This window comes from Thunnus maccoyii, chromosome 22 (assembly GCF_910596095.1).
Source record: "Thunnus maccoyii chromosome 22, fThuMac1.1, whole genome shotgun sequence".
Classification (NCBI taxonomy): Eukaryota; Metazoa; Chordata; class Actinopteri; order Scombriformes; family Scombridae; genus Thunnus; species Thunnus maccoyii.
In genome coordinates this window covers 8323046-8346402 of record NC_056554.1, presented here as the reverse complement: position 1 = coordinate 8346402, position 23357 = coordinate 8323046, and the positions used below count along the sequence as shown (strand labels likewise).

Here is a 23357-nt window from a genome sequence, read left to right as displayed (position 1 = left end):
TAAACAGCAGCGCTACGGCTACGTACTGACACTCCCCCACAGGCACACACACCTGGGGAGCCTCTTGTAGTAGAGCCGCTAGCTAAGCTACAACACAGAAACTTTTACAAAGGGCCATGAATGAGCTTGTAGTGACTGTCAAAAGTCCTGCGGACTCTCTATGCTTCCAGCAAGGACACCGTAGAGTCTGACAGCAGCTGCTCATGGCTGGTTTTTTTGCGTGCATTTCTTCTTCGTTGTCACCTAAAACTCCTGTTCATCTAACCGTCATCAGTCTGCTCAGCGACTCCATAAGGAGGTGGAGGGCAGTGGAGCTCTGGTAGTGGTAAATCAAAGTAGCCGAATCAATTCTGAGCTATGTTTTCAAAAAATGTATCAATACTTGGCACCAGTGTATCGAAAACGTATCGCAAGTGGAAATATCGCGATATGTTGCAATATCGTTTTTTTTTTGTCATACCCCTAGATGAGCCTGGCTGAAATCAGCTGATCCATCCAATTCTCTACAGCAAAATTTACCAATATTTCAATTTCTCCTTTATAGCTGTCAAAAGGTGCAAGGAACTGGTGTGGCATTTAAAATGTCATAATAGAGGGAAGGGGTTATGCATACAGACATTTTCACTCCACTTATCTTCCATTTGTACAAATACTGACCTTGGCGAGGCAGCGTCAGACAAGCTCGTGGCTTTGCCCGGTCTGTTTAGCATGGTCATGACTGAGCTGGCTTTGCAAAGCCTGCATCTACATTTGGCTGAGAGCGCTGGGTAATTTGTTCATATTTAACGGGGTGGATGGTGGGCAGGTAAATTGTTGTTTTCGGTCTCATTTTTCTCTCAGTGAACAGGGGCGCAACAAAAAGCTAAATTATTGTTTTCTCTCAGGAGGATTTTCCTTTAAGTTTATAATCAGCATCGTGGGCAGTTGAGAGGAAAACGGTTGGGTTTTCCCTTAGAGTTTCTCCTTCTATGCTTTTAGTTTTTTCCTTCTATGCTATTGTTAACAAGGGGAATGCATTTCAATAATAATTTGCACTGACAAGCCATATGCCATCCCTTCTGTCCTGCTTCAGTCCAGTCCCTGGGCAGGGCAGGGGCATTAATACAAACAATGTAAATCTAGGCTTCAACACTTTCTCAGACAGACAAAACAATGTCAAAACAGTTGATGTCATATGATATGTGGCATAATATTCTCATTTTAAGCTATTTTGATATTTCACTTTCACACACACACACACACACCATGCCTGAATCAACACATTTTTCACAAGAAACAAAATAAATAGCACAGCTTTTGATACAGGCTCATACCCATAAAAAATACCAATTTTTTTTTTTTTTTTAGCACATTTAGCTGTAGTGTGAACACTTTTATGAACACGCCAGTCTCTGAACTAGGACTGGCAGCTTGTGGGAGTTGTACAATGCCTGCAAGGTAAAACCGCACAATGAAAATGAATGGTTCTCTGCTTATGAAGTGATCTGTGACAATGTTCTAGTAAATCTTTGGATAACAGAGACTTGTGGTTTTTGCTTTGAGTACAAAGAAATGTCCCGTTCACAACTGCTGTGGAACAGTCGTGTGATATTTCAGAGCTGCCGTACATTTCCCTCAGAGCGTTCGACTCCTCTCTCTGTCTGTCTGAGTCATCTCTGGTTTTGTGTTCACTGTCTTACAGCTGTTTTCCCCCTTGTGATGGATTTCCTTAAAATGTCTTCTTGAACTTTGCGTCAGAGGAAAAAGGGCACATGGAGCTTTCTTTCCTTCCTCCAGGGGTTTCCTTACAAACAGGACCAGTGTGGAAGATTTAGGGGCATTTATTGGTAGAAATGTAATATTCATAAGTATGTTTTAATTAGTGTATAATCACCTGAAACTAAGAATTGTTGTGTTTACATTACCTTAGAATGAGCCCTTTATATCTACATAGGGAGCGGGCCCTCTTCCATGGAGCCCGCCATGTTTTTACAGTAGCCCAGAATGGACAAACTAAACACTGGCTCTAGAGAGGGCCTTTCTCATTTTTCTTAAGTTTCGTGACCATCGTAGGTTCTCCTACACACTTTGAAGGGGAGTGGGAGGGGTATTCAGTTGGTTGCAATACTGCAACCTCACCACTAGATGCCACTAAATCCTAAACACTGGTCCTTTAACATCACTTAAATTAAATATCTGTTTTCTCACACACATCAGTAAAAGTTTCTTATATTATCATGTACAATTAGAAACACTGTTCATTGTTTTGATTTGTCATCAACAATACTGTCACCACCGTCATGGCCACTGCAAGTGAGATCCTTCATTCTTATTGGTCCTTGACTCTAGTTGTTCACTTTAAGGAAGCAGCTTTTGTTCACCATTCAATGAGAGTTCAGAGTGTATACAATATACCCATGATGTGTAGTGCACAATGCTTCAGTGCAAGATGAACAACTATTACTAGGTGGACTGCTTGCTCGTTGGTTCTCCAGATTTTCAAATCCTCCACGTCTGATCGCTCCTCTTCGTCATTTATCATTTTCTCGAATTCTTCCTGCCACTTGTTGTTTGCTAATCCATCACCTTCATCTTCAATATTCAACGTCACATCCAGTCTTCCAGAAAACCTGCTTTAACTTTCTATATCCTCATCTCGTCACACTGTATTTATATTATATATCTTTTTTTTCCTTTTTTTTTTTTTACAATTTCACGGTAACAACATCAACACGTGACGCCATTGAAAAGTTTTGAAAAAATAAGGGGGGTTTCCTTCATGGGATAAACGAGGCTGTTGATCGGTGTATAAGGAGAGGGGCTTGGCGGTGGTGACTACAGCTTTTCATTATCACAACTTTGAGACAAATTCCTACAGGGGAGAGAAGAGTAAGGCAAGAGGAAGGGATGAAGGAGTATGTACAGTTGTGTTTTTAGGAAAAGGATAGTACAGTATGTGTGTGTGTGTGTTGCAGGGTGGAAGGACTACTTTGCACAGTGTATTCAAGAAAAGAAGGAAAAAACGTTGTCAGTTTTCATCACCCACAAGTTAGTGAGTGGTCCTCCACTGCAGATTCACCTGAGGACCCCAGAGTGTGTTTGTGTGTGTATGTGTGTATGTGTGTGTGAACAGTTGGGGAAAGAGGGGTTAAAAGTGATAAGTCACTGATAGTATTACGTGAGTTAGAGTTGCCATGGATATGATGGGAGGATCCACTGTTCCTGTGACCGATGGGATACAGTAAAGATGGAGGGAGAGAGAGAGAGAGAGTGAGGAGGGGTAGAATATTTCTGTCCATCTATTCATTCTTATTCTTTCACTTTGTTTCACTCCCCTGGTCTCTAGCTTTCTTCTTCTATTCTTTGCTCTACTTTTGTTGCCTCCAGCTTCCTATCTCAACTTTTCCCCTTTTATCTTCCACAATAATTCTTCCTCTTCACCATCACCTCTCCCTTCAGAGCCCAGCTGATTGGCTGACAGCTCTCCTTGCTGTCTGTTGTTTCCTCTATCTTGCTGGTTTGGCAGTGTACTGGAGCAATATCAGCCTTTTATTAACTATTTAACAGTGTTGTCCACTGCTGATGATGGATGATTGAGGCAACTACATAAAAGCACTCTTTGAAACCTGCATTGCAATTTTTTTCTTCCACTTCATTGTTCATTAATACCTTATGTTACGTCATTCTTACTTCAGAGGCTTTATTTTTCCTAGAATTTTCCTCATCACCGAATAGATGATTAAGAAAAATAGAAATTAGTTTGGATACTATTGGATAGTTTTAGTGTTTAGTGATGGTTTAAATTATTTTCCACTCTAAAATGGAAAGAGAAAAATGGTGAAACACTGAAAGCGTTTTTTGAATTTAAAGACATTTTTAGGATCTGTAAATTCAATTAAAAAATATCTGAATCTGCCCATATTGATCCACCTCTACTTCCCATCTCTTCTTGTCTCTGTCCCTCTCTGACGACTCATCCATCCCCCCCCTCCCTTGCCTCTCTCTCTCTCTCTCTTTCTTCATACTGGCAGTGGGTCTCTCTCCCTCTCCTCTCCTCTCCATTTAAAACACTGGTAAATGGCAGTAGGCCTCCATAGAAGCCAGCATTATGTAAATCAGCCACAGCGAGACGAACAGCAGTGACGTTATCAACTTGCAAGTCCGCGGCCCGCCCAGCTCGCCCCCAGCCACTGTCGCCCGCCGCCGGTACAGCAGTACGGTGACACACACCACGGCCAGGATCGTGAAGAGGGTGACGGAGAAGGCCAGGTTTCCTGGGTCCACCTTGAATGTCTTGCCCTTGGAGCGCCAGGCAACGGCAGCGATGGTCCACGCCACGCCGATACCCAGGAAGACGTTGACGGCGTTGGAGCCGGTGACGTTGCCGATGGAGGCGTCAGCATACTGGTCCTGGATGGCAGCAACCTTGCTGGCGAATGTGTCTGAATTAAAGAGAAAAAGACATTAATTGATAAGCTTCATAATCTTTAATATCACTTATTAAAACTTTCTGCAGTTGTTTTTTGACCTCATTTGTAAGACGCTATTGATTTTATGAGTGAACCAACCAGCTGTGCGAAAGTAATGTAAGAACACAAGAATACGAAAGTACACCATCTACCTGAGGTTACAATAAAACCATGAAACAATATAAAGCAACAATATGGAAATGAGAATGACTTTTGAAGTTCACATAAGCCTCCAAGGAAACCTCAACACACACTATGGTACACATGTACAGTATGCAGAGAAACATAAAACAGAAGCAAAGAGGTGAAGAAAGATCAAGGTATTGGGTATCATGGGCAAAAACTAGGAACGAGTTAGTTTAAAAGAAGTCAGTATTCATGGAAATAATGACACAGTTATTGGATAACTGATAGAAACAGAGAGGGACGGGCAGGGAGGAACAGTACACACAGATAATTGATAGAAAAAGCGACGTGAGCAGGGAAAACTAATGAGGGGAATGGAACACTGAGAGAGGTGACCTATTTTATGAATTTCTTACCAATCTTAAAAGGAAATTCTGTTTTTTCAACCTGGGTCTTATTCTCATAATTGTGGCCGTTCTGACTGTTGGCCATGCTAACTTTTTGCTCAACACCTCTGTTGTAGAGATTCGAAAAACACAACTCTGGTAAAACCCCAGCTAGCAGTACAAGCCTTATAAACCTTTCCAAAATGTAAATTTTACATGAATATCTTCAAACACTTGTTTGTGAAACCAACAGTAAACATTGAAAAAAGCCTCCTGATTAGCTATTGTACGGTAGCAAACGGCACAGGGAATACTTTCAGGGCAACTTGTCAGCTGACCAAACAGCTATCTGTTCATCTACACATCACTGACAGTTCAAGTGTGTGGGTTAGGGATGTGCAGAGAGCCCAGTATTTGTATTTGTATCTGTATTTGTTGAGGCAGCAAAATTATTTGTATTTGTATTTGAATAAAAGTGGAAAGAGGCTTAAAAATCCTGTTTTTGATTAAAAATTAAATTTAATTAAAATTAAAGTTTTACAATAAGTGTTCGTGAATAAACTACCTTATGAAGGAGGTCCCCACACCGAGTCTCCCAGATCATAGGCAACTGCACTGACTACTGAGCCAAAACTTTACTCATCGCCTCATTGCAGACAGACCTTTATTTATTTATACACCCATAACACAGCGACAGCACACCATGTTAAGTGTAGGGAAAAACTTCAAAGGTGATTCTTGCTTTGCACTTTTCAATTATTGCCTATATTTTACAACCTAACTTTGTGAAAAGGAGAAGGGGAACAACAGGTTATGGAGAGTCCCTTGGGAGCACTTTGCGTGTGTCAGTAGCTCAGCTTTATCTCTGGGGAACACCCCCGACTCTGGGAGTGATGTCCAAATTAGGAAATGTGCATCAAGTAGCAGGTGGATCCCCACGTTGAAACTTGCTGATAGACGTAACAGTGGAGCAGAGGAGAGAGACTGAGATAGTGATGTAACTGACCTGTACGCTGGTATTTGACATGTTTTTTTCTCTTCCCGAAAACAAATAATTTATTAAAATATTTGTATGAAACAAATATTTGTTTGTTTGTTTGTGTGGGCATGCTAGATAAGTAGTGGCAAACAAGAGATTGAACAATATTGTCTTCGAGGAAATTAAAGAAATCTAAGTGCGGTGGCTGGTTATACAGTGGACTATTATGAGGACGGTGATGAGTCATTTCACTTCGATGACAACCATTATTTGTTCAAACCAGAGTACACAGATGAAGAGCTTAATCAAATGGGAGATGAAATACAAATAGTGGAAGCAGAAAGGCAGCGGAGGACCTTCCAGCAAGGCAATGTAACTTAAGAAATAGATTGGTATTCTGCAGACTCTGCTCTCCACAGCTGACTGACGACAAAAACTTTGCTGCAAAGACTGGGAATTATTAATGAGGGTCTTGGAAAAATCTAGATATGTCTATGGATGAGATTAATTCCGGTTGCATAACTACAACAGGCAGATCCTGATGCAGTTAGCAAACATAGCTAATCCATGTGGCTAATTTCTGTGTTTACCTGCTGTCAGACTGAGGTTTATATCAAAAGCTTGTGCTGCTTCCCCCAGTATACAATGTTCTGCCAGAGTTGAGTTTCCCAAGGTTAGCTTGACCCATAGTCAGGGTAGTCACAACTGAGACAATATAGCTCAGGTTGAAAAATACCGAAATTTTCCTTCATTCCCTCATATTCACTCGTTTTTTCATGCATATTCTGAAAAATAAACATAAATCCTCCTCTGTACTCTGTAGTTGTATATTGGCATCAGCCTATGATAGAAGAAATGTAATAAATGCTGTAAAATGATGTAGGCGTACGTAAGTGGAGCTCTTTGGTGCTGAACATTTGAGGAGAAATTGGATGAAAAGCATAGAGACTCTACAACTGGGTTGGCAGGGAACACCAGGGAAACAGCTGCCAGTTATTGTATGCCTGTCTCGGCTTATTTCTATTTTTAGACCAGCTGGTCGAGATGAGTCTCAATTCTCATTTGAATGTCAGCAAGATTAGTTGAAATTCATATCCCAACATGAAAAATATCCCCCAAACTTATTCGGGGCTGAACTGCAATCCTGTCGGTGATAGACCACACAAAATAAATGAAAAGTTTGTGTGTGTTGACAGGCGGGCACGTGAGTCATGAAACTGTATATTACTGCCTCCACTCCGCAAACAACTGGCAACACAGAAGATCATACCCATATTTAGAAACCCATTGCATCACATACAGTACATTCACCAAGTATATCAATATTTCTCTCACTTTCATCAGTTCACCCAATTTACAAAGCAACATACGGTACAATCTGTTTGTGGTGCTTCAAACATTGAGAAATTTTCTTAAAATTCCTCCTCTCATTGCAGAAATTTACCCCTCCCAACCAAGCCCACAGGAACAGCACCGGGCTATGAAGCCAATTTGACATAGCAGCCAAACCGTGTAATTACAACGTCACGTGATGCTATTGGGCCCAAAAAGACTTTTTCCCATAGACTTACATTGAATTTGATGCATTCAGTCCGATCACATTTCGAATGTCTAGAAGAGCTGCACGATTGAATTGTTTTATCCCCATTCAAGTTAGCCAGAGTGGCTAAACCAGAAGTAGCCAGTTTGACCGGCAAAGGTCACTAGTGTGCTTCCTCTATGAACCCAACAGGTGCAAAAGCAATGCTGAAGAAGTTGAACTTTTTTGCCTTCATGCTCCACTGTGTAACTTTCGTAGGGAATGAACGGGGCCCCGCCTCCAACGCTGTATCCAGTTCTCTTTATACATCCATGCTCCCAACATGTCTAACCTCTGCACCAAGCTAACACATCTCTGCAACGTGTAACTGCTGTGAGTAATGTGTCACTGCTCTATACTGGTCAGAGCCAGAAACAAGGCCACAGAAAAATGAAAATACCAAGAAGTGCAGATGAGATCAATGCAGCTATAGAAATTGTTGTAGACCTACACAGAAATACTGAAACTCTTACATCAGGCACATTTCATGCATGAAAAACGTTAACTGGTCTTAACAACAGCTACTAAGGCTTCAAGTCACCTGAGAATGAAATTGGCAGCACAACACTATATGTCATTAGCTACTGATTGGCTAGAGCAAAATAATCTTCCACCAATGCAGATATCAAACATTACACATATTATCTTGATGGCTCAGATGGTTACACATAAACTATGTAAAGCTCTCACATTACTAGAAACATTTAGCACTTCATGACTCTTAAACCAATCCTCTGATCAGCATTTGCCCCCTTAATTGCCTGAATCTGCAAATATGGTGTAAATTGGCCCGATAATCCTCTAGCGTGTCTCCGATGTAATAATGCAGAAATGCTGTTATAAATGTGGAGGGGGGCTGCGAGAGGAGGAGGGTAGGGTGCATATCAGAAACAAGAGAGCAGGTGAATGTTTCTAACAAGTTTTAAGGAGACATGAATCACACCCGGACACACGCGCACACACAGGGGATCACAAACTCCCAGTGGAAGTTATAATGACCTGCCGCACGAAAACTTGCATCACCTCGGCAGTGCAAACACTATTTCACCCACACACACCTTGGTATCACAGCACACACAGGTCAGAATGATGGATGATACAATAGTGAAAACACAACATCCAATAAGAGGGAGGGAGAGAGAGAGAGGAGGAAAGTATCACCAAGTCAGAATAATAAATTGACCGGGATGGGGCACGAGAGCAAGAGGAACAGATAAGAGAGGTGGAAGAGAGTGTGAGGGAGGAACAGATAGTCACACAGAGAAAGAAGGGAGAAAAAACAGTGAACGTGAGAATCAGAAAGGGAAAATGAGAAGCAAGAACAGCAAGCAAATTAACATCAACATGTCTTGTGACAGGACACACACACTGATAATGGATATCAAATCCGTGTTTACTGCTTCCAATTCCAACACAACATTATATTGCTGCCAAAGAAATTGATTCAAACACTACTTTCCAGACACCTTGCCACAAGTCTTCAAAGATACCGCCTGGAATGAGCAAAGCAGCTATTTCTATAAATCATACGGAGGGGCAATAATAAAACGGCTGACGAGAGGAATGAGGAAGGGAATTGAATTAAAGCTCTGGGACGATGCGTCCCCTCCGGGCGGAGACAAGCTGAGGCTGAAGGCTGTGATGGAGCCGGGGTTTACAATTCAATTTTGATTTCCAGCTGGCTCACTGAGAGCGGCTGCTATTGAAATCAGATGGAGGAGAAAGGATCACTCTTCCTCCTTTAATTTGTTTATTCAGTTATCTGTCACATCTGAATTTTGGGGAAAATGTGCATCTTATTATATGTTTACTGCCGAATACGTCTGTCAAATTTTAAGTCAAACTAATTTAAAGTCTCACTTTTGTGAATAATTTAAATCGTAACTCATTTTTCAAAAGAGGATACAACCATTTTTTAGCATATTTTTGGAAACAGTGGATAAACTTCAAGCCTCTGATTAGACATTTCCCTTGGCAGAGGTTGACTGATGAAATATGCTGTCAACCTCTGTGGCGCTCTACTGATCAGAGCACGTCACAGCTGTTTATATCCTACAAAAGTTGAAACGAGGATTTTTCCCACCCATTTCATTGGTTATGTCCTTTTAGCGATTCAGGAAATCTATCCCTTTAAAATTTAGGAGGATCCATTCTGCTGTTAAGTTTGTATTTCACTCAGAAAGTGGAAGTTAGCAAACGTTTCATTGATGCTATTTCCTGAGTCATCAGCAGCCCCCTCACACTCAGTGTTGTGTTTGTCCCACATTATAGAAAGGAGGGGGTTGAGCTTGCGTTAGCTCTCGCTCTTCATGGATGCTGCTATGGTGACAGTAAATGGTTGGACAGTCAAAAGGTTGAGCTTTTACCTCTGCACTCCGTATGCTACCCTGCGATTTGAATCATGACCCCGAGTTTAAAAAAAAGAAGGGAGTCAGGGAGAAACAGAAGGGGTGCTCAAATCAAGTTATAGTAACAATATTGTCAGTTGGAACCAAAAATGAATCCACTGGAGTACATTTTTGGTAATTAAAATTTTAACCAAAGTCAAAACTTTGAAAAGGTTTTTCTGTTTGAACAGAATTTTCGTGTTTCATGGGAAGAAAAAAGTGTGTAACATGGCAAACACAGAAAACAATCAGTCTGTAAACACACACACTAGAACCCTCCCACTCTGCCTCACCTGGCACCGACGTGCCCAGAGCCACAAACACCACAGCTGTCACTGAGTCCTTCAGCCCTATCGTGCAGCCGAAGTGTGATGCCAGATCGCCAGTGACCGCCGTCAGGACGCCGATAAGTGATATGGAGACAAAGAAGCAGGCCCATCCATTCCAGTACTCTGTCGGCGGGACGAAGGCGAACAACACCTTCCAAAAGACGGTGAGGAAGTGCATGATGTAATCGAAGCAGGATGGCAGTCGCTCCTCGCCGCTTTCCTCCTCGTCATCATCTCCTTCGGATGGGGTAGGTGATTCGAATGTTGAGGGAGAGCGAAGAAACCGACGGAGAGGAGGAGCAGAGAGGTGATTGAAAGGAGGAAGAGAAAGGTGAATTAACAAAAAATATACAGTGTGTATGCAGGAAAAGTAAAAGGAAGCAAACAAAGTGAGTGATGCAGACAGGACTTCAGAGGCAAAAGTTTAACTTGAGCAAGAATTAAAAGCAGATTAAAGGAATAGTTCAACATTTGGGAAATACACTTATTTGCTTTTTTGGCAAGAGTTAGATGAGAAGATGTATACCACTCCAATATCTGTCCATTAAATATGGAGATGGAGCCAGAATGGTTAGCTTAACTTAGCATAAGGACTAGACAAAGGGGGATACAGCTGCTCTGTCCAATATGTTATATCTTGTTTGTTTAATTTGTACATAATTCGTCAATTATACATCATTTGTAATTCATACATATTTCATCATTTGTAGCATGTTAATTAGTGAGCCTTAGAGGTGCTAGCAAGCAGATTTTGTTACCAGAGCAAGGCTAGCTGTTTCCCCTGTTTCCAGTCTTTAAGCCTGTGGCTGTAGCTCCATACTGTAGTTAGCTGACAGATAAAAGAGTGGTATTGATCTTCTCATCTAACTACCGGCAAAAAAGCAAAGAAGCGTATTTCCAAACTGTCTAACTATATCTTATAAAGTAAGTCTAAAGAACAAGATCTCTCTATGTTGTGTTAATTGAGGTAAAATAGTATATATTGGGTATTTAAGATAAGTGACAGTGAAACCTGCACAACAAGAAATCTATGAATAAATTAAAATAAATGCATGAAAAGATTCAAAACAAAATGCTAATGCAAACTTTCAAGAAATGTATGTTCTCATCATCCATCACCTTCACAAAATAAAGTCATGAGAGATGTCAGCCAAAACCTCTGTTCATAAATCTAAATGATGCCTCATGTCCCGTGTGTGTGTGTGTGTCTTTTACCTGCGCTGACAGTCACGGCACTGACAAACTGCTCCCTCCAGCTGCTGCTTCCCACCACCAAGGCCAGGTTTGTCTTCTTGATCAACTTATCTACAGTACTCTACACACACATACACACACACACACATACACAAGAGCCACCATGCAAGTGCATACAGACAAGGCAGAACAGGAAAGATACAACCCTCAAGTTGTTAATGTACTCACAGCCACACAGAAAGGGGAAAATGCTGATTTCAAGCCTTTCAATTAGCTCCCATGTTGCAAAGATAAATGTAAAAAGTCACTACTGCATAACACTGAAAATTCAAGGTACAGAATGTGCTAATTAATACGTTGCTGTGAAATCGACTGCGATGCCGCATTCAACTTAGGCTCCCCGTGAAATCTAGGAAAAACCTTCAGGCAGGCTGGCTGAGTTTCCTGTTTAAAGCGGAGAGTACGGGGAATCATGAAAGATGTTGATGCAAAACTCCTCACAGCAGCTATGGAGCATTGCACCAGCAGTCGTTATCATAACTTAGCTGACAGGACTCGGCGAGGACAAAAATCGTTCTATTCCATAACTAAAAGACGACATAAAAAAACAGAGTTCACTGTACATCAGCACTCTCTATAAGAAATATCACAAATTAATCCCAATGTATGATGACAGTTGAGGGCTTTATAAGTTGGGATGTGGTGTTGGACCCAGACACTATTACAACATTTCAGTATGGTACAGTAGTAGACAGAGAAATGCATGCACAGACAGACTAAAGAATAAGAAAGACATATAACCTTTTTAGCACGCCAAACAAGCTCATCTACTGCTCTCTGCACACGCACACACACACATACAAAATGACACAAATGGACAAATGAGCAAATTAAATCTGCAACAAACATATACAATGTGATTGGTTACACTTTCAAGATAAAATCACAGATGAGAAGCAAAATAATGTAGATGATTGAGGGCTAAATTACAAACTGATCAAATTTGAAAATGTACTCCTTCTATAAATATCATACAATATTTATGAAAATGACAGAGCCAGTACATTTTTTTAATTGCTGGAGGAATGGTGAAGCATTTACTCGCAGCTCAAGATTGTGCTTCTTCCTTTTAAGGTCTGTTTTGCACAAAAACAATATGACAGCTCCCTTTAAATAAATTATTTGTCGTCTTTTGCATGTCTGCTATCAAAATGACAAGCATCTCATTAGAGAGTCAATTACATGTGAACAAAATGAATCATTCATCCTCTGGAGCCAAGCAGTAGACATTCACTTTAAGTCAGTTTACGCTATAATATTTATACAGATTAACTGCTGATATGTTCTGAAATGTTTCTGAGGTACAACATTTAAGGTAAAATACAGTAAGGGCACACTCACATGCACACACACATTCCTGTTAATGACACGTACATATACTATGTGCACAAACACACTTACCTTAAACTCGTAGGACTCTTCTATGATCACCTCTACTTGTGTGTGTTCACCCAGGCTGGGACAGCCCATCTTAGCCACCTCTTCTTCCTCTGCTCCCACCAACGGCTTGTTCTCATTGGAGTCACCTAGGAGACCGCAGGATGCCATGAATCAGTCAGCAAGCCAATAGGATTGGTGTAATTGTACAGAGGTTATACAGTACCAACCCACATATAGGAACTTTTATCTTATATTTACAGTAGAAACATGTTCAACGCAGGGCTATAGCTGCCAAAAAGAATACTGAGATCATGTGCTGGGTATTATGGGGAATGTGGAAGATTAAATGCTGTAACTTCCTACTAACTACCAGTTAAGGTGGAATTGTGACAATTGACGACATTAACTTTTATACTAAAATTTGTACCTCAGGTCCAGTATTTGATTTGGTTTCAATTGATTATCAGAATATTTTTATAAATTCTATCTTGTGTCCCAAGTCATGTACTGTTTCACTTGCATAACACAACATAACATTTAACCAACCAACAAGACAAATACTACAAACAAACACTGCATCAGACATTATGAATAAGATGTGGCAGTGCAATGTCATTTCCTGTAGTGAATATGGCATTTTATAACTATATTTCTTTTGTTTGTTTTTTAATTTTTGGTGTGGTTGATGGCAAAAAGGTCAAAGATGTCATACATGATTCACAAAATGAAGGTAACGTTATTTTATTATATACTTCACCATCAACTGTTTTAAAGGACCTGCTTTCATTGCTTCCATGCACATGTTTTTGAAATTTTGACTTTTAGTCACTTTTTTAAAAACTGTAAACCTACTAGTTAGTCATTTTACATATCAAAGCAGGCAAAAAATGCCACATATAAGTTGCATTATCTCAGTATTATTATGCAGTCCTCGTTCCAAGGTGTTAAATGCAGAGTCTGAAAGCAGTAAGGTATTATCTACAATCAGAAGTTGACTCATCTCCTGGCATCCCGCTGTTTTCAAAAATTCATTACCAACCACTCACACACTGACATACTGCTGCCTTCACTTATGAAATAGACTGTGTGGAATAACTGAAGTCCTTTGCATTTCAACTGAGAAATCCCTGGAAACTGGACAGTACTGTCTGTTCAGTTCACTAGTTGACTGGTCACATTAGGACAAAACGACATGTTTTTCTTAGACTGAGAAGATTCGGATGGAAGAACAATTAGCCAAACACTGCTTTATTTATTTCTCCCAAGAAAAAACTTACATCATGATGTTACGTAAACAAAATGTCATGAAGCAAATGAACTCTTAACTAGATTTCACAAAGCTATAAGCATTATTCAGCTGCTTTTACACCAACCGTAAAACCTTGCCATCAACAATCTCCATAAAGTCTGATTCATCAGTGTTTGTAAGCCATCTGAAATCAAATCATGTCATTTATTTATATCATTGGCCTTCTTTTGTGAAACTGGGGTATCATTTCAGTGAACATGTGCAAGCAGTCATGAAAGACCATAATGTAAATGCTAATATTCAAACCCTGATGTGCCACATGGCAAATCCAAGCGATCAAGCATCCTATGTAATTACAAATATAAAGTAATTTAAATTTTCCCCCCATGAAACGACTTTTTCTATCTCTCCATTATCATATGTTCCACCACACATAACACCATTCATCCATATGTCTCCTCGCTCACTCTTCACACACAGTGACAGTCATTAATTGAGTCAACTGTAGATTTTCTGTAATTGAAAAGCAGCGTACAGTACGTGATACAGTATGTGTGTGGCTGAGCGTGTGTAAATGTCGGTCCACTTGCTATGTGACAGTGTTATAAAACCAATTATATTTCCTCTGTAAGGAAACATGCCGCGGGCTGTTGGCTCCTCATGTCTGACATGTAGAGTGTGGACCCTCGCTCCACCACGAGGACTCTGTATGTGTGTAAGAGAGAGCGAGAGATAAAACACTCGTCGACCACCATGGAGAGTGGGGTTTCAATCCCTGCTGGGGGGGTTTCTAACTTGGCTGGCGCTCCATCATATACAACAGCCACTGTTGGCACGTACTGTAGAAACCTGATGAGGGATCATGCCCTTGTTGTGAACAACTTCTACCGGTTGGTTGGGACACCTGTACTGAAGGGATGCTTGAACCTCTTTACTGACAGGTGAAAAGAAGTGGATGGCAAAAGCATGCGTATCATATCAACTGACAGAAATGATTCAAAAAAAGGTTTGCTTATCGATTATTTAGGGACAAAACAAGCAATTTCAAGATGTCATTCTGGGTTCTGGGAAATTATGATGAGCATTCTGTAGTATTTTTTTGAAATTTTAGACTATTTACCATTAGCTACACACCATCCACCTCACATACTGTTGCTGCACCTTCTCAATGGCCCGGTGCCACAAGGGATCTTAAAGGACTAGTGTGTAAGATTTGGGGGAATCTATTGGCAGATCTATTGGCAGATCAAATCTATTGGAAATGGAATAAAATATTCATAAGTGTGTTTTCATTAGTGTACAATCACCTGAAAATAAGAATCGTTGTGTTTTCGTTAGCTTGGAATGAACCCTTCATATCTACATAGGGAGTGGGTCTTCTTCCACAGAGCCTGCCATGTTGCTCCACCATGTTTCTACAGTAGCCCAGAATGGAAAAACCAAACACTGGCTCTAGAGAGGGCCTTTTGCGTTTTTCATGAGTTTTGTGGCCACTGCAGGTTCTCCTACATGCTTGGATGGGGAGGGTTATTCAGTTGGTTGCAATTTGCAACCTCACTGCTAGATGCCACTAAATCCTACACACTGGTCCTTTAAGGGAGCTTAGCCCCCAAGTTGTATTTTTTGTCCCCTCTAAGCTTTATGTGTCTATAGAAAAATAGCAAAAACAACAAAATTATTGGCTGAGATACATGTGACTATCAATTATCTGTTGTTTCAGAACCATGGACAGCGCCTTTCGTGATTAAATCATGATTAAATCAATGAATATTATTTTATGAAAAAAATTGCCCCCTCGCAATTTTTAACAGCCCCCTCATCAATTCATCCTGGTGCCAGGCCTGCCTTTTCGTTCTTGCACAGCACATATGCAGTTTATAATGACTACAGTGGCAGATTTATAACTCCATCCAATTAACAATTATTTGTAATTTTTTTAAACAACGTGTCCAGCCAGCTAGAAAATCAAGCTAATGTAAGCTCAATGAGTCGGCTGGAAATGCTGACACTAGATTACGTCTTACTCTTTCCAGCTAACTTGTTTGAAAATGAGCACCCTGTGAAAGAGTCTGAAATATTCCCTTGATGGCTATTATCGTGGTAAGAGTTTGAGGCTGAAGCTTACAGGTCCCAGCCATGTTAGCATCCTCACTCACTGATGATCCATGTAGAAAACACGAAAACAAAGACACAGAATTGTTCTTGTCTTGCAGAGCTAGTTAGTCCAAGTATTATGAGTATAAGAAAAGAATGTAAGGTCAAATCAATTGATAATATAAAATATCATTAGATGCAGCACTACTTTTGTATAGTGGGATGAATTTATGTATATGTGTGAAAGAGCAAGATACTTTGTGTGCTAGAAATTAGATATACAGTATGGGAAGTATAAGAAAATGTGGAATTTATTTCAACAGAATTGTGAAAGCAGAACAAACTACAGAAATCACCTTGAGTCACCTGCTAGAGATAATGAGGCTTTTTAACATTACAACTAAAGCATCCAACATTTTTGAAAAATACACTGAAAGTCTTAGATGTTTTAGATTCATGGTGTTTTTGTGGATTCAGAGAGTTGAAATGGCAGGGCAGAACTGCCATGGAGAAGGGAACGTGATCAAAATTGGTCATTAGGGAGGAATGAACTGCAAATTGTGTTCAGTCTGCTCTTTTCTCACGGTTAAAGTCACTGAAATATTTCTAATTATGACTCCAGAGTAAACATGCAAACAAGGAAGCTTTCAGGCTATTTATTCCTATGTTAAACCTATTTATGTATATGGTAATGAAGTGGACCCAGTACTGATCAGGGATAAGTTATTATTCCTGTTTTCCTGACTGTCTGTGTGATCCGACACAATGTGACAAAGAAGACGTCACTTCAAAAAACACCTCACATCTCGAGCCCACTGCTTCTCAAATCCTCTCCGAGCCAAGTCCTTCGTAGTTCAAAGTTAAATGTTTCCTCAGTTAATCTCAGTTTAGATTAGACGGCTTCAGACAATCAATGCAGGTCTCGCCCTGTTTGAAAGAGATAGGTGTGCAGGAGGTCTGAGACTGGTGGCAGTTAAATGAAGACTCCATTCTGTCTGTCACTCTGTCCTTATCCCTGTCCCCCCTCTCTCGGCTTCTCTGTGATCAACCACACACACACACAAACACACACACAAAGTAGACAGGCAGGTAAACCCACCGTGTTTCTGTCCTATCTCCAACAGGATGGGCTCCCCCAGCTCAATGATGAAGGTCTTGTTCTTCTCATACTCTTCGTCATCAATAATCTTCACCTCAATGATCTTCCTGTTAAAAAGAAAAGAGAAAGATGAGACTCTGTGAGTGTATTCAACATCATAAACCTATTTAGCTTCATGATCTTCCTCATAATAAGAGGGTGTTCACAATGTGTACAGAGCAGACAGCTGCATGGGTAAGGACTTCTACATTGTCCTTATTTCTATACTATCTGAAGTAATAGTACCACTTTAAGCCAACTGACCTTAAGTGACAAAAGAGATTATATCACTAAAAGCAAAAAATGAACATAATTATGTTGAGAACCCTATGCAAAGATGAAGACTGATGCCAAAGTTGACATTGCTCAGTAGGAAACTGCATGAGGCTGCTAACTTTCCCCCCAGGCGCTAGCTGAGAACATTTTTTCTGAAGCTGACAGGAATGCAATGTGCAGCACAGCCACAGTTGAGACATTTTCAATTAGGAGCACCCAGGGGAGAGACCCAAAATGCAACGCACATAGTTTTGAGGAGATGCATGCCTCAACTGGACCCTAACAAGTAAATTGGAAAAAAAAAAGAAAAAAAAAAGAAGGCGTGGGCATATTCAAAAATAGCCGTATGTGCAGGGTGAGCAGTGATTTAGTAGACTAAGGCTGCATCTGAAATCACTCCCTATTTACTACATAATGCACTGCATTTACTGTCTGCCATTATATTTGAGTGTTTGAACTCTGAGCGTGAAATTTATGCACTACTATGAATAGTATTGGAACAAAAAAGTAGTATCCAGTAGTATCTAGTTTCTGCTTGCAAACCGCACAGAGCAATGCTCACAATAGTTCACTACTGAGTGTCTGTTATATCAGGAGTAGTGAATGATTGAACAAGGTAGAGATTCCAGACACAGCCAAGACTAAGATTATAAGATGACACTGTTATCAGAACAGTATTGTATTATTGTGATTTCAGACTGTTGCTTAATTTGAATGTAGATACTGTACATTGGACAAAGAGGTAAAAGACAACTTTACCTACTGTGTCATTATATCACTTGCAGAAAAGCCAATTTGCAAATAACGGGAAGAAAGATAGCTTCTACATTATGTAAGTCCTATGCTAAGGGATGCTGCACAGTACTGAATACAGTATACTGACAGATATTAACTCAAGTGTAATATTGGCGGTTTCCCTTGTGGCGTTTTCACATTCATTGGACAGCGGACAATGTCGAGGTAAAACAGGAATTAACGGAAGAGAGAGATGCCAAGAGTATGTGGATGATAATATACTGTTATTATAAGCACCACAAAATATCTGAATATGTGAAGTGCCACAATGTATACACATACATACTAGGGGAACAAAGGAAACACCGGCTAAGACTCATACTAGAAATGAAATGTGATTTATTCCCTAATTGTGCTTGTAGTTTTTGATAGTCTGCAGTAACTCCCACTGTAGAACTGACACTGAAAGTATTTCACTGCTGTGTAATCGGTGTTGTTATGCTAATTTCATTCAGTATTGACAGATAAAGAAAACCTCCAAACCACCAAAACGCACATGACATGTTGATCGGTTGTGGTGCTTTCATGAAAATCGCATCAGTTGTACACAGAGTATATAATCTTCATCTCCACAACCCATCTGTATCTGACAGGTCGAGAGGAAGACAGAGCATTCACTTCCACCTGGTTGTGTCATCATATGCTTCACTGTCAGCCATGTTGAAGCTGCAAATAGGCTTCTCGGTTCAACAGAGAAGAACAGGAGGGAGGAAGGAGGGATGTGAGAGGGAGTGATGGAGGTGTGGAGAGGTGGAAGTGCATTGTTTTTCATTGGTGAGCTGTCACAGCAACAGTGGGTAGAACTGGCCGGATTTTACTATTTCCAGCATTGTGTCAGCCTGAGTGGCCAACTACCAACAATAGCTGTAAACAATATGAAAATATTGTTTAGTTGGATGTGAAGCAGAGGAGGAAAAACAACACCTACATCTACTATTTTTTCCCTTTATTTGTCGTTAATGCCGGTAGCATTATAATATATATTAACTAACACTAAACTGCCTCCATATAGAATTAACTGAACAAAATTGCAAGAGTGGGGGAGGGAGAGATGAAAGACAGAGGAAAGGAAAAAGAGAGTTTGGAAAAAAGAGGAAGAGATGGAAGGAGCGAAAAAGAAAAAAGAAAGAGACAGAAAGAAAGACATCTCAGTGGAGTGTCATAAACTCCCCTGACATGTGAAGGGTTATGACACAATACACACCGAGTTCACAAAGACAAATAATAGATCCTACAACAACACACACACACACACATACATATCATACACACACACACACACACACACACACACAGACACACGGTTGACAAGCCCTTAATGCGTCTCATGTTGTACATTATACAAATTACATAGATTGCTGTTGGTACAAACAGACAGCCAGCCACCCACACATAAAGTACACTCATGCTTCACATGAGATACAAACACACACACACACACACACACACACACACACATAATTCAGTCCAGTGTGCACAACAATGGTACACATGAAAACATGTTCCCAGTAAACACTTGGGGGATTCATAAACATATGGATGCACTAATCTAGCCAATTAGCACATGCAGACAACATATATAAACACACACACACACACACACACACACACACACACACACACACACACACACACACACTGACTGTAGTGCTTTCATTATTCATAGTCGGTGCTGGTTGTAGCAGCACTCTCATCTCTCTCCATCTCCATCTCATCCCTTTTTTAGCCCCTTCTTCATGCCTTTCTCTCACTTGCTGATTTTTTTTCCAGCTCTCATCACATAAACATGGCTAGAGTCTATCCCAGCATCAGCCTTCAATTATACTCGTGTGTATATTGTATCTGTGATCTATATTAAGGATCGGACCTTTAACACCTTCCATGATCGTCTATGTAGTTAAAACAGGGAGTGTTTGGAAAACTGTTTGCTTGTGCCAAGCTCCAACACCCAAGAACTGAGAGTCAGCAACTAGAGGATTCTTCTATACGGGTCCCATGGACTTTTAATAGGGGTCCAGTAGCCTACTGTGTGTGAGGACAAGCTTTTTAGTTCAGTTCAGATTATTTTACAGTATGAGATGGGGGACATGAACTCACACATGACTACAAAAATGTAAAGGATGGCAGAATAAAGTCCAAGACTTATTTCTATTGTGGTCCTTGATGTAAAGATAGCAAAGATGCCAGAGAGAGGGGACTAGATGACAAAAAAACAGCACAATAGATACCACATAATAAATCATCAGTTAAACCACTCAAGTTGAAATCACTCTGGAACAAAGTGGTGGAACAAACAACCTGCAGACTGACATTAGCATCCATAGAGCTATGTGACTAGCATGGCTAAAACTGACAAACCAATTATATGGTTTTAAGCTTACATGTCCAAGTTTACTGTGAGCTGTGATTTGATCTTCTTTTAAAAAATGTCACTTATTTCTGATGGAGCTGGACTTGCTATTTGCCAACTTGTGCTCTTGGATTCAAAGGCAACAAAACCCTGAATAACTTGTTCTGAGATATATGTGGTTTCTCACTAGATTAAATCTTCAGCACTGAATGGGGAACCATGTCATTGTGAATATGCATTGTTTTTTTCCACTTTATCCATAATCCAGAAAAGCTTGTTCTTCTATTGAAAGGATGTTGTTACAGTCCTACAGTATATGCAACACACTACTTCATTCTTCACTCCTCTCTCTCTCCCTCTCTCTGTCTCTGTCTTACCTTCTCTTTATATTTCTACCTTGTTACTTTTTGACACCTGCTCCCCAGAAAGTTCCTCTGTCAGACAGTAGCCTCGGTGCCCCGGACTGTCAAGATACTGACATAAAACACGGACACACACATACCAAGTTCAATGAACACAGAACTTGCACTGCCAGAAATAGAGACTGAGAAAGGCAGAGAAAAAAAAAGGAGTGACAGAGTGAAAAAAGGTCAACAAAAGGTATTGTTGATTGAAAAGCCCCAAACAGAATCAAGACGGCTGTAAATCAATTTAATGGATAAGTTTTATATTGCTGCAGAGTGTGTGTGTGTGTGTTTGCGTGTGTGTGCTTGTGGCTCTAAACTTGTTCTCAAAGTAAATGATTGAGTGACAGTTTGATTTGATTAGCTGAGACCTCATAGCATTACTTAATGGACACGATCCCTCTTTATATCTCTGTCTCCATCTCTTTCCATTTTCTTCTGGCTCCAGTTCTACTTTTGATTTACAACCACTGGACGCCCTGTGCTTGTGTGTGTGTGTGTGCCTATGTGTGTTTTCAGGCAATGAAAGGCTGCCTACCATAATTTTGGGTGCTGTGAGCATGTGTGTGTGTGTGTGTGAGAGAGAGCGAGAGAGAGCGTCTTGCAGCAGCAACAACTCATTTTCTTGAGTGAGTTTGATTTATATACACACTCCAGTTTTACCGTTTCTGCTTCTGGCAGAACCTCTAAATCTCTCTTTCACACACAAACACACAGAGAGTTGTGAGAGAACTGCCTCAACACAATAAAACTGAGATTGTAAAAATGTTATAGTTTAAAGTGAAAAAATTGAACAACAATGCAGGCCATGAGGCCATTGCTATCCTAAAGTGAGCCCTGTGGTCCTTGCTGCTTGACTCTTAAGTCAGATGGGTGGAAAGAGAGATGAGGAGGAGGAGGAGATTTATTTTGAAAAGACCTTTACCGACCAGCAGGGCTGTTCTGTGGAACAACAACGAAAAAAAATCAACAACACAGGATTACAGGATTAGAGGTACACTAACAAAATTTCCATTGTCACAGTTCCAGGAAGGTTGGATTAAGTGAGTGATATTTAAGTTCTAAAACCTGCTGTGTTCAGACCTGCCCAAACTAATTTCACCAAGAGGGAAAACCACCCAGAGTCCGATTCAACTGGACTAAAAAGTGCAGGTCTGAAAACGCCCTTAGTCATCTAATGCATCTTGGTCTTGATGTCAAAAGTGTAAATACATCCAAGAATCTTTCAAGACGGACTGAGAGGTGCTGTAAATTCTTTAAATCTGGGCACAAAAGATGTGACACTGATTTAAGACTTGATTAAATAGTTTGCTGGGGTACAGTATGAGTTTGTGACGGTTAAAGTTGCTGATTCCTTCGTCTGCTCTTGTGGTGTCAATGATTCTACAATTACTCTGCAGAAAGCTTGATATCAGCTGGTTCAGTTTTGTGTGGGGATGCACAGATCTGATACGCCTGGATTTGTATCAGTGGCAATACTGATCTTTTTAAGCGGATCAGCCTTGACATGACCGATCCGCAGTCAGTTGTCAGTGTCATTACAAAATTGTGTTTCTGCTAGTAACATATGGGAGCAACATTCAGAATCAGTATCGGGAGAGAAAAGTTTGATCTGTGCATCTCTAGTCTTGTGGTGCTTACTTCTGAGCTCTGGGGACAGTTTAGTTTAAAATGGGCATGTTTGGTGTCAGTAGTAGTAGTAATTGCAAAAATAAGCACTTGTCTTGGTGCTTCCCTCGGATAGAATGAACGCCTATTTTCTTAATCTACTTGTCCTTAAATTTATGGTTTCACTGTCCAATTTGCTCCTACAAGCATTGGCTTTTTCAACCGGAGCTGAACCTCCTACCTCCAACAACGAGCTTGCTAAATGCTGCTACTAGCAGCTAAAAGATGACAGGTGATCTCTCTCTCTCTTGAAATTAAGTTGTATTTTAGTTTGGATTGCATATGCATTGAATGTACCTCAGACTGCAAACACAAATGACTTGTTTGAGCTTTGACCCATTTGGTTAATTGTTAATTGATAATCTAAGAACTGAGGCTTCTTTCTGCTAAAACGCCTCAAATGTTTATGTAATTCTACACTATCAGCTGTCACACTATCAGGAATGACTTCAGAAGTTAATAAATCAGTGTGACAACTGTTAACATTGGAGTTAGTGGGATTTGTTTTTTACAGA

General features: G+C 40.3%; 1 protein-coding gene across 1 annotated transcript in view; it reads right to left on the bottom strand.

Moving 5' to 3' along the window:
• Positions 1 to 2121: 2121 nt before the first annotated feature.
• Positions 2122 to 23357, bottom strand: part of slc8a4b (solute carrier family 8 member 4b) — a 56637-nt gene continuing 35401 nt past the window's right edge. Inside the window, exons 11-16 of the mRNA XM_042401609.1 lie at positions 17311 to 17417; positions 12890 to 13014; positions 12230 to 12265; positions 11450 to 11549; positions 10199 to 10471; positions 2122 to 4421 (exon numbers count right to left, since the gene is read on the bottom strand). Of these exons, the coding sequence (XP_042257543.1) occupies positions 4042 to 4421; positions 10199 to 10471; positions 11450 to 11549; positions 12230 to 12265; positions 12890 to 13014; positions 17311 to 17417 (1021 nt within the window). The 3' untranslated portion in view covers positions 2122 to 4041. The remainder of the gene's footprint in view (positions 4422 to 10198; positions 10472 to 11449; positions 11550 to 12229; positions 12266 to 12889; positions 13015 to 17310; positions 17418 to 23357) is intronic.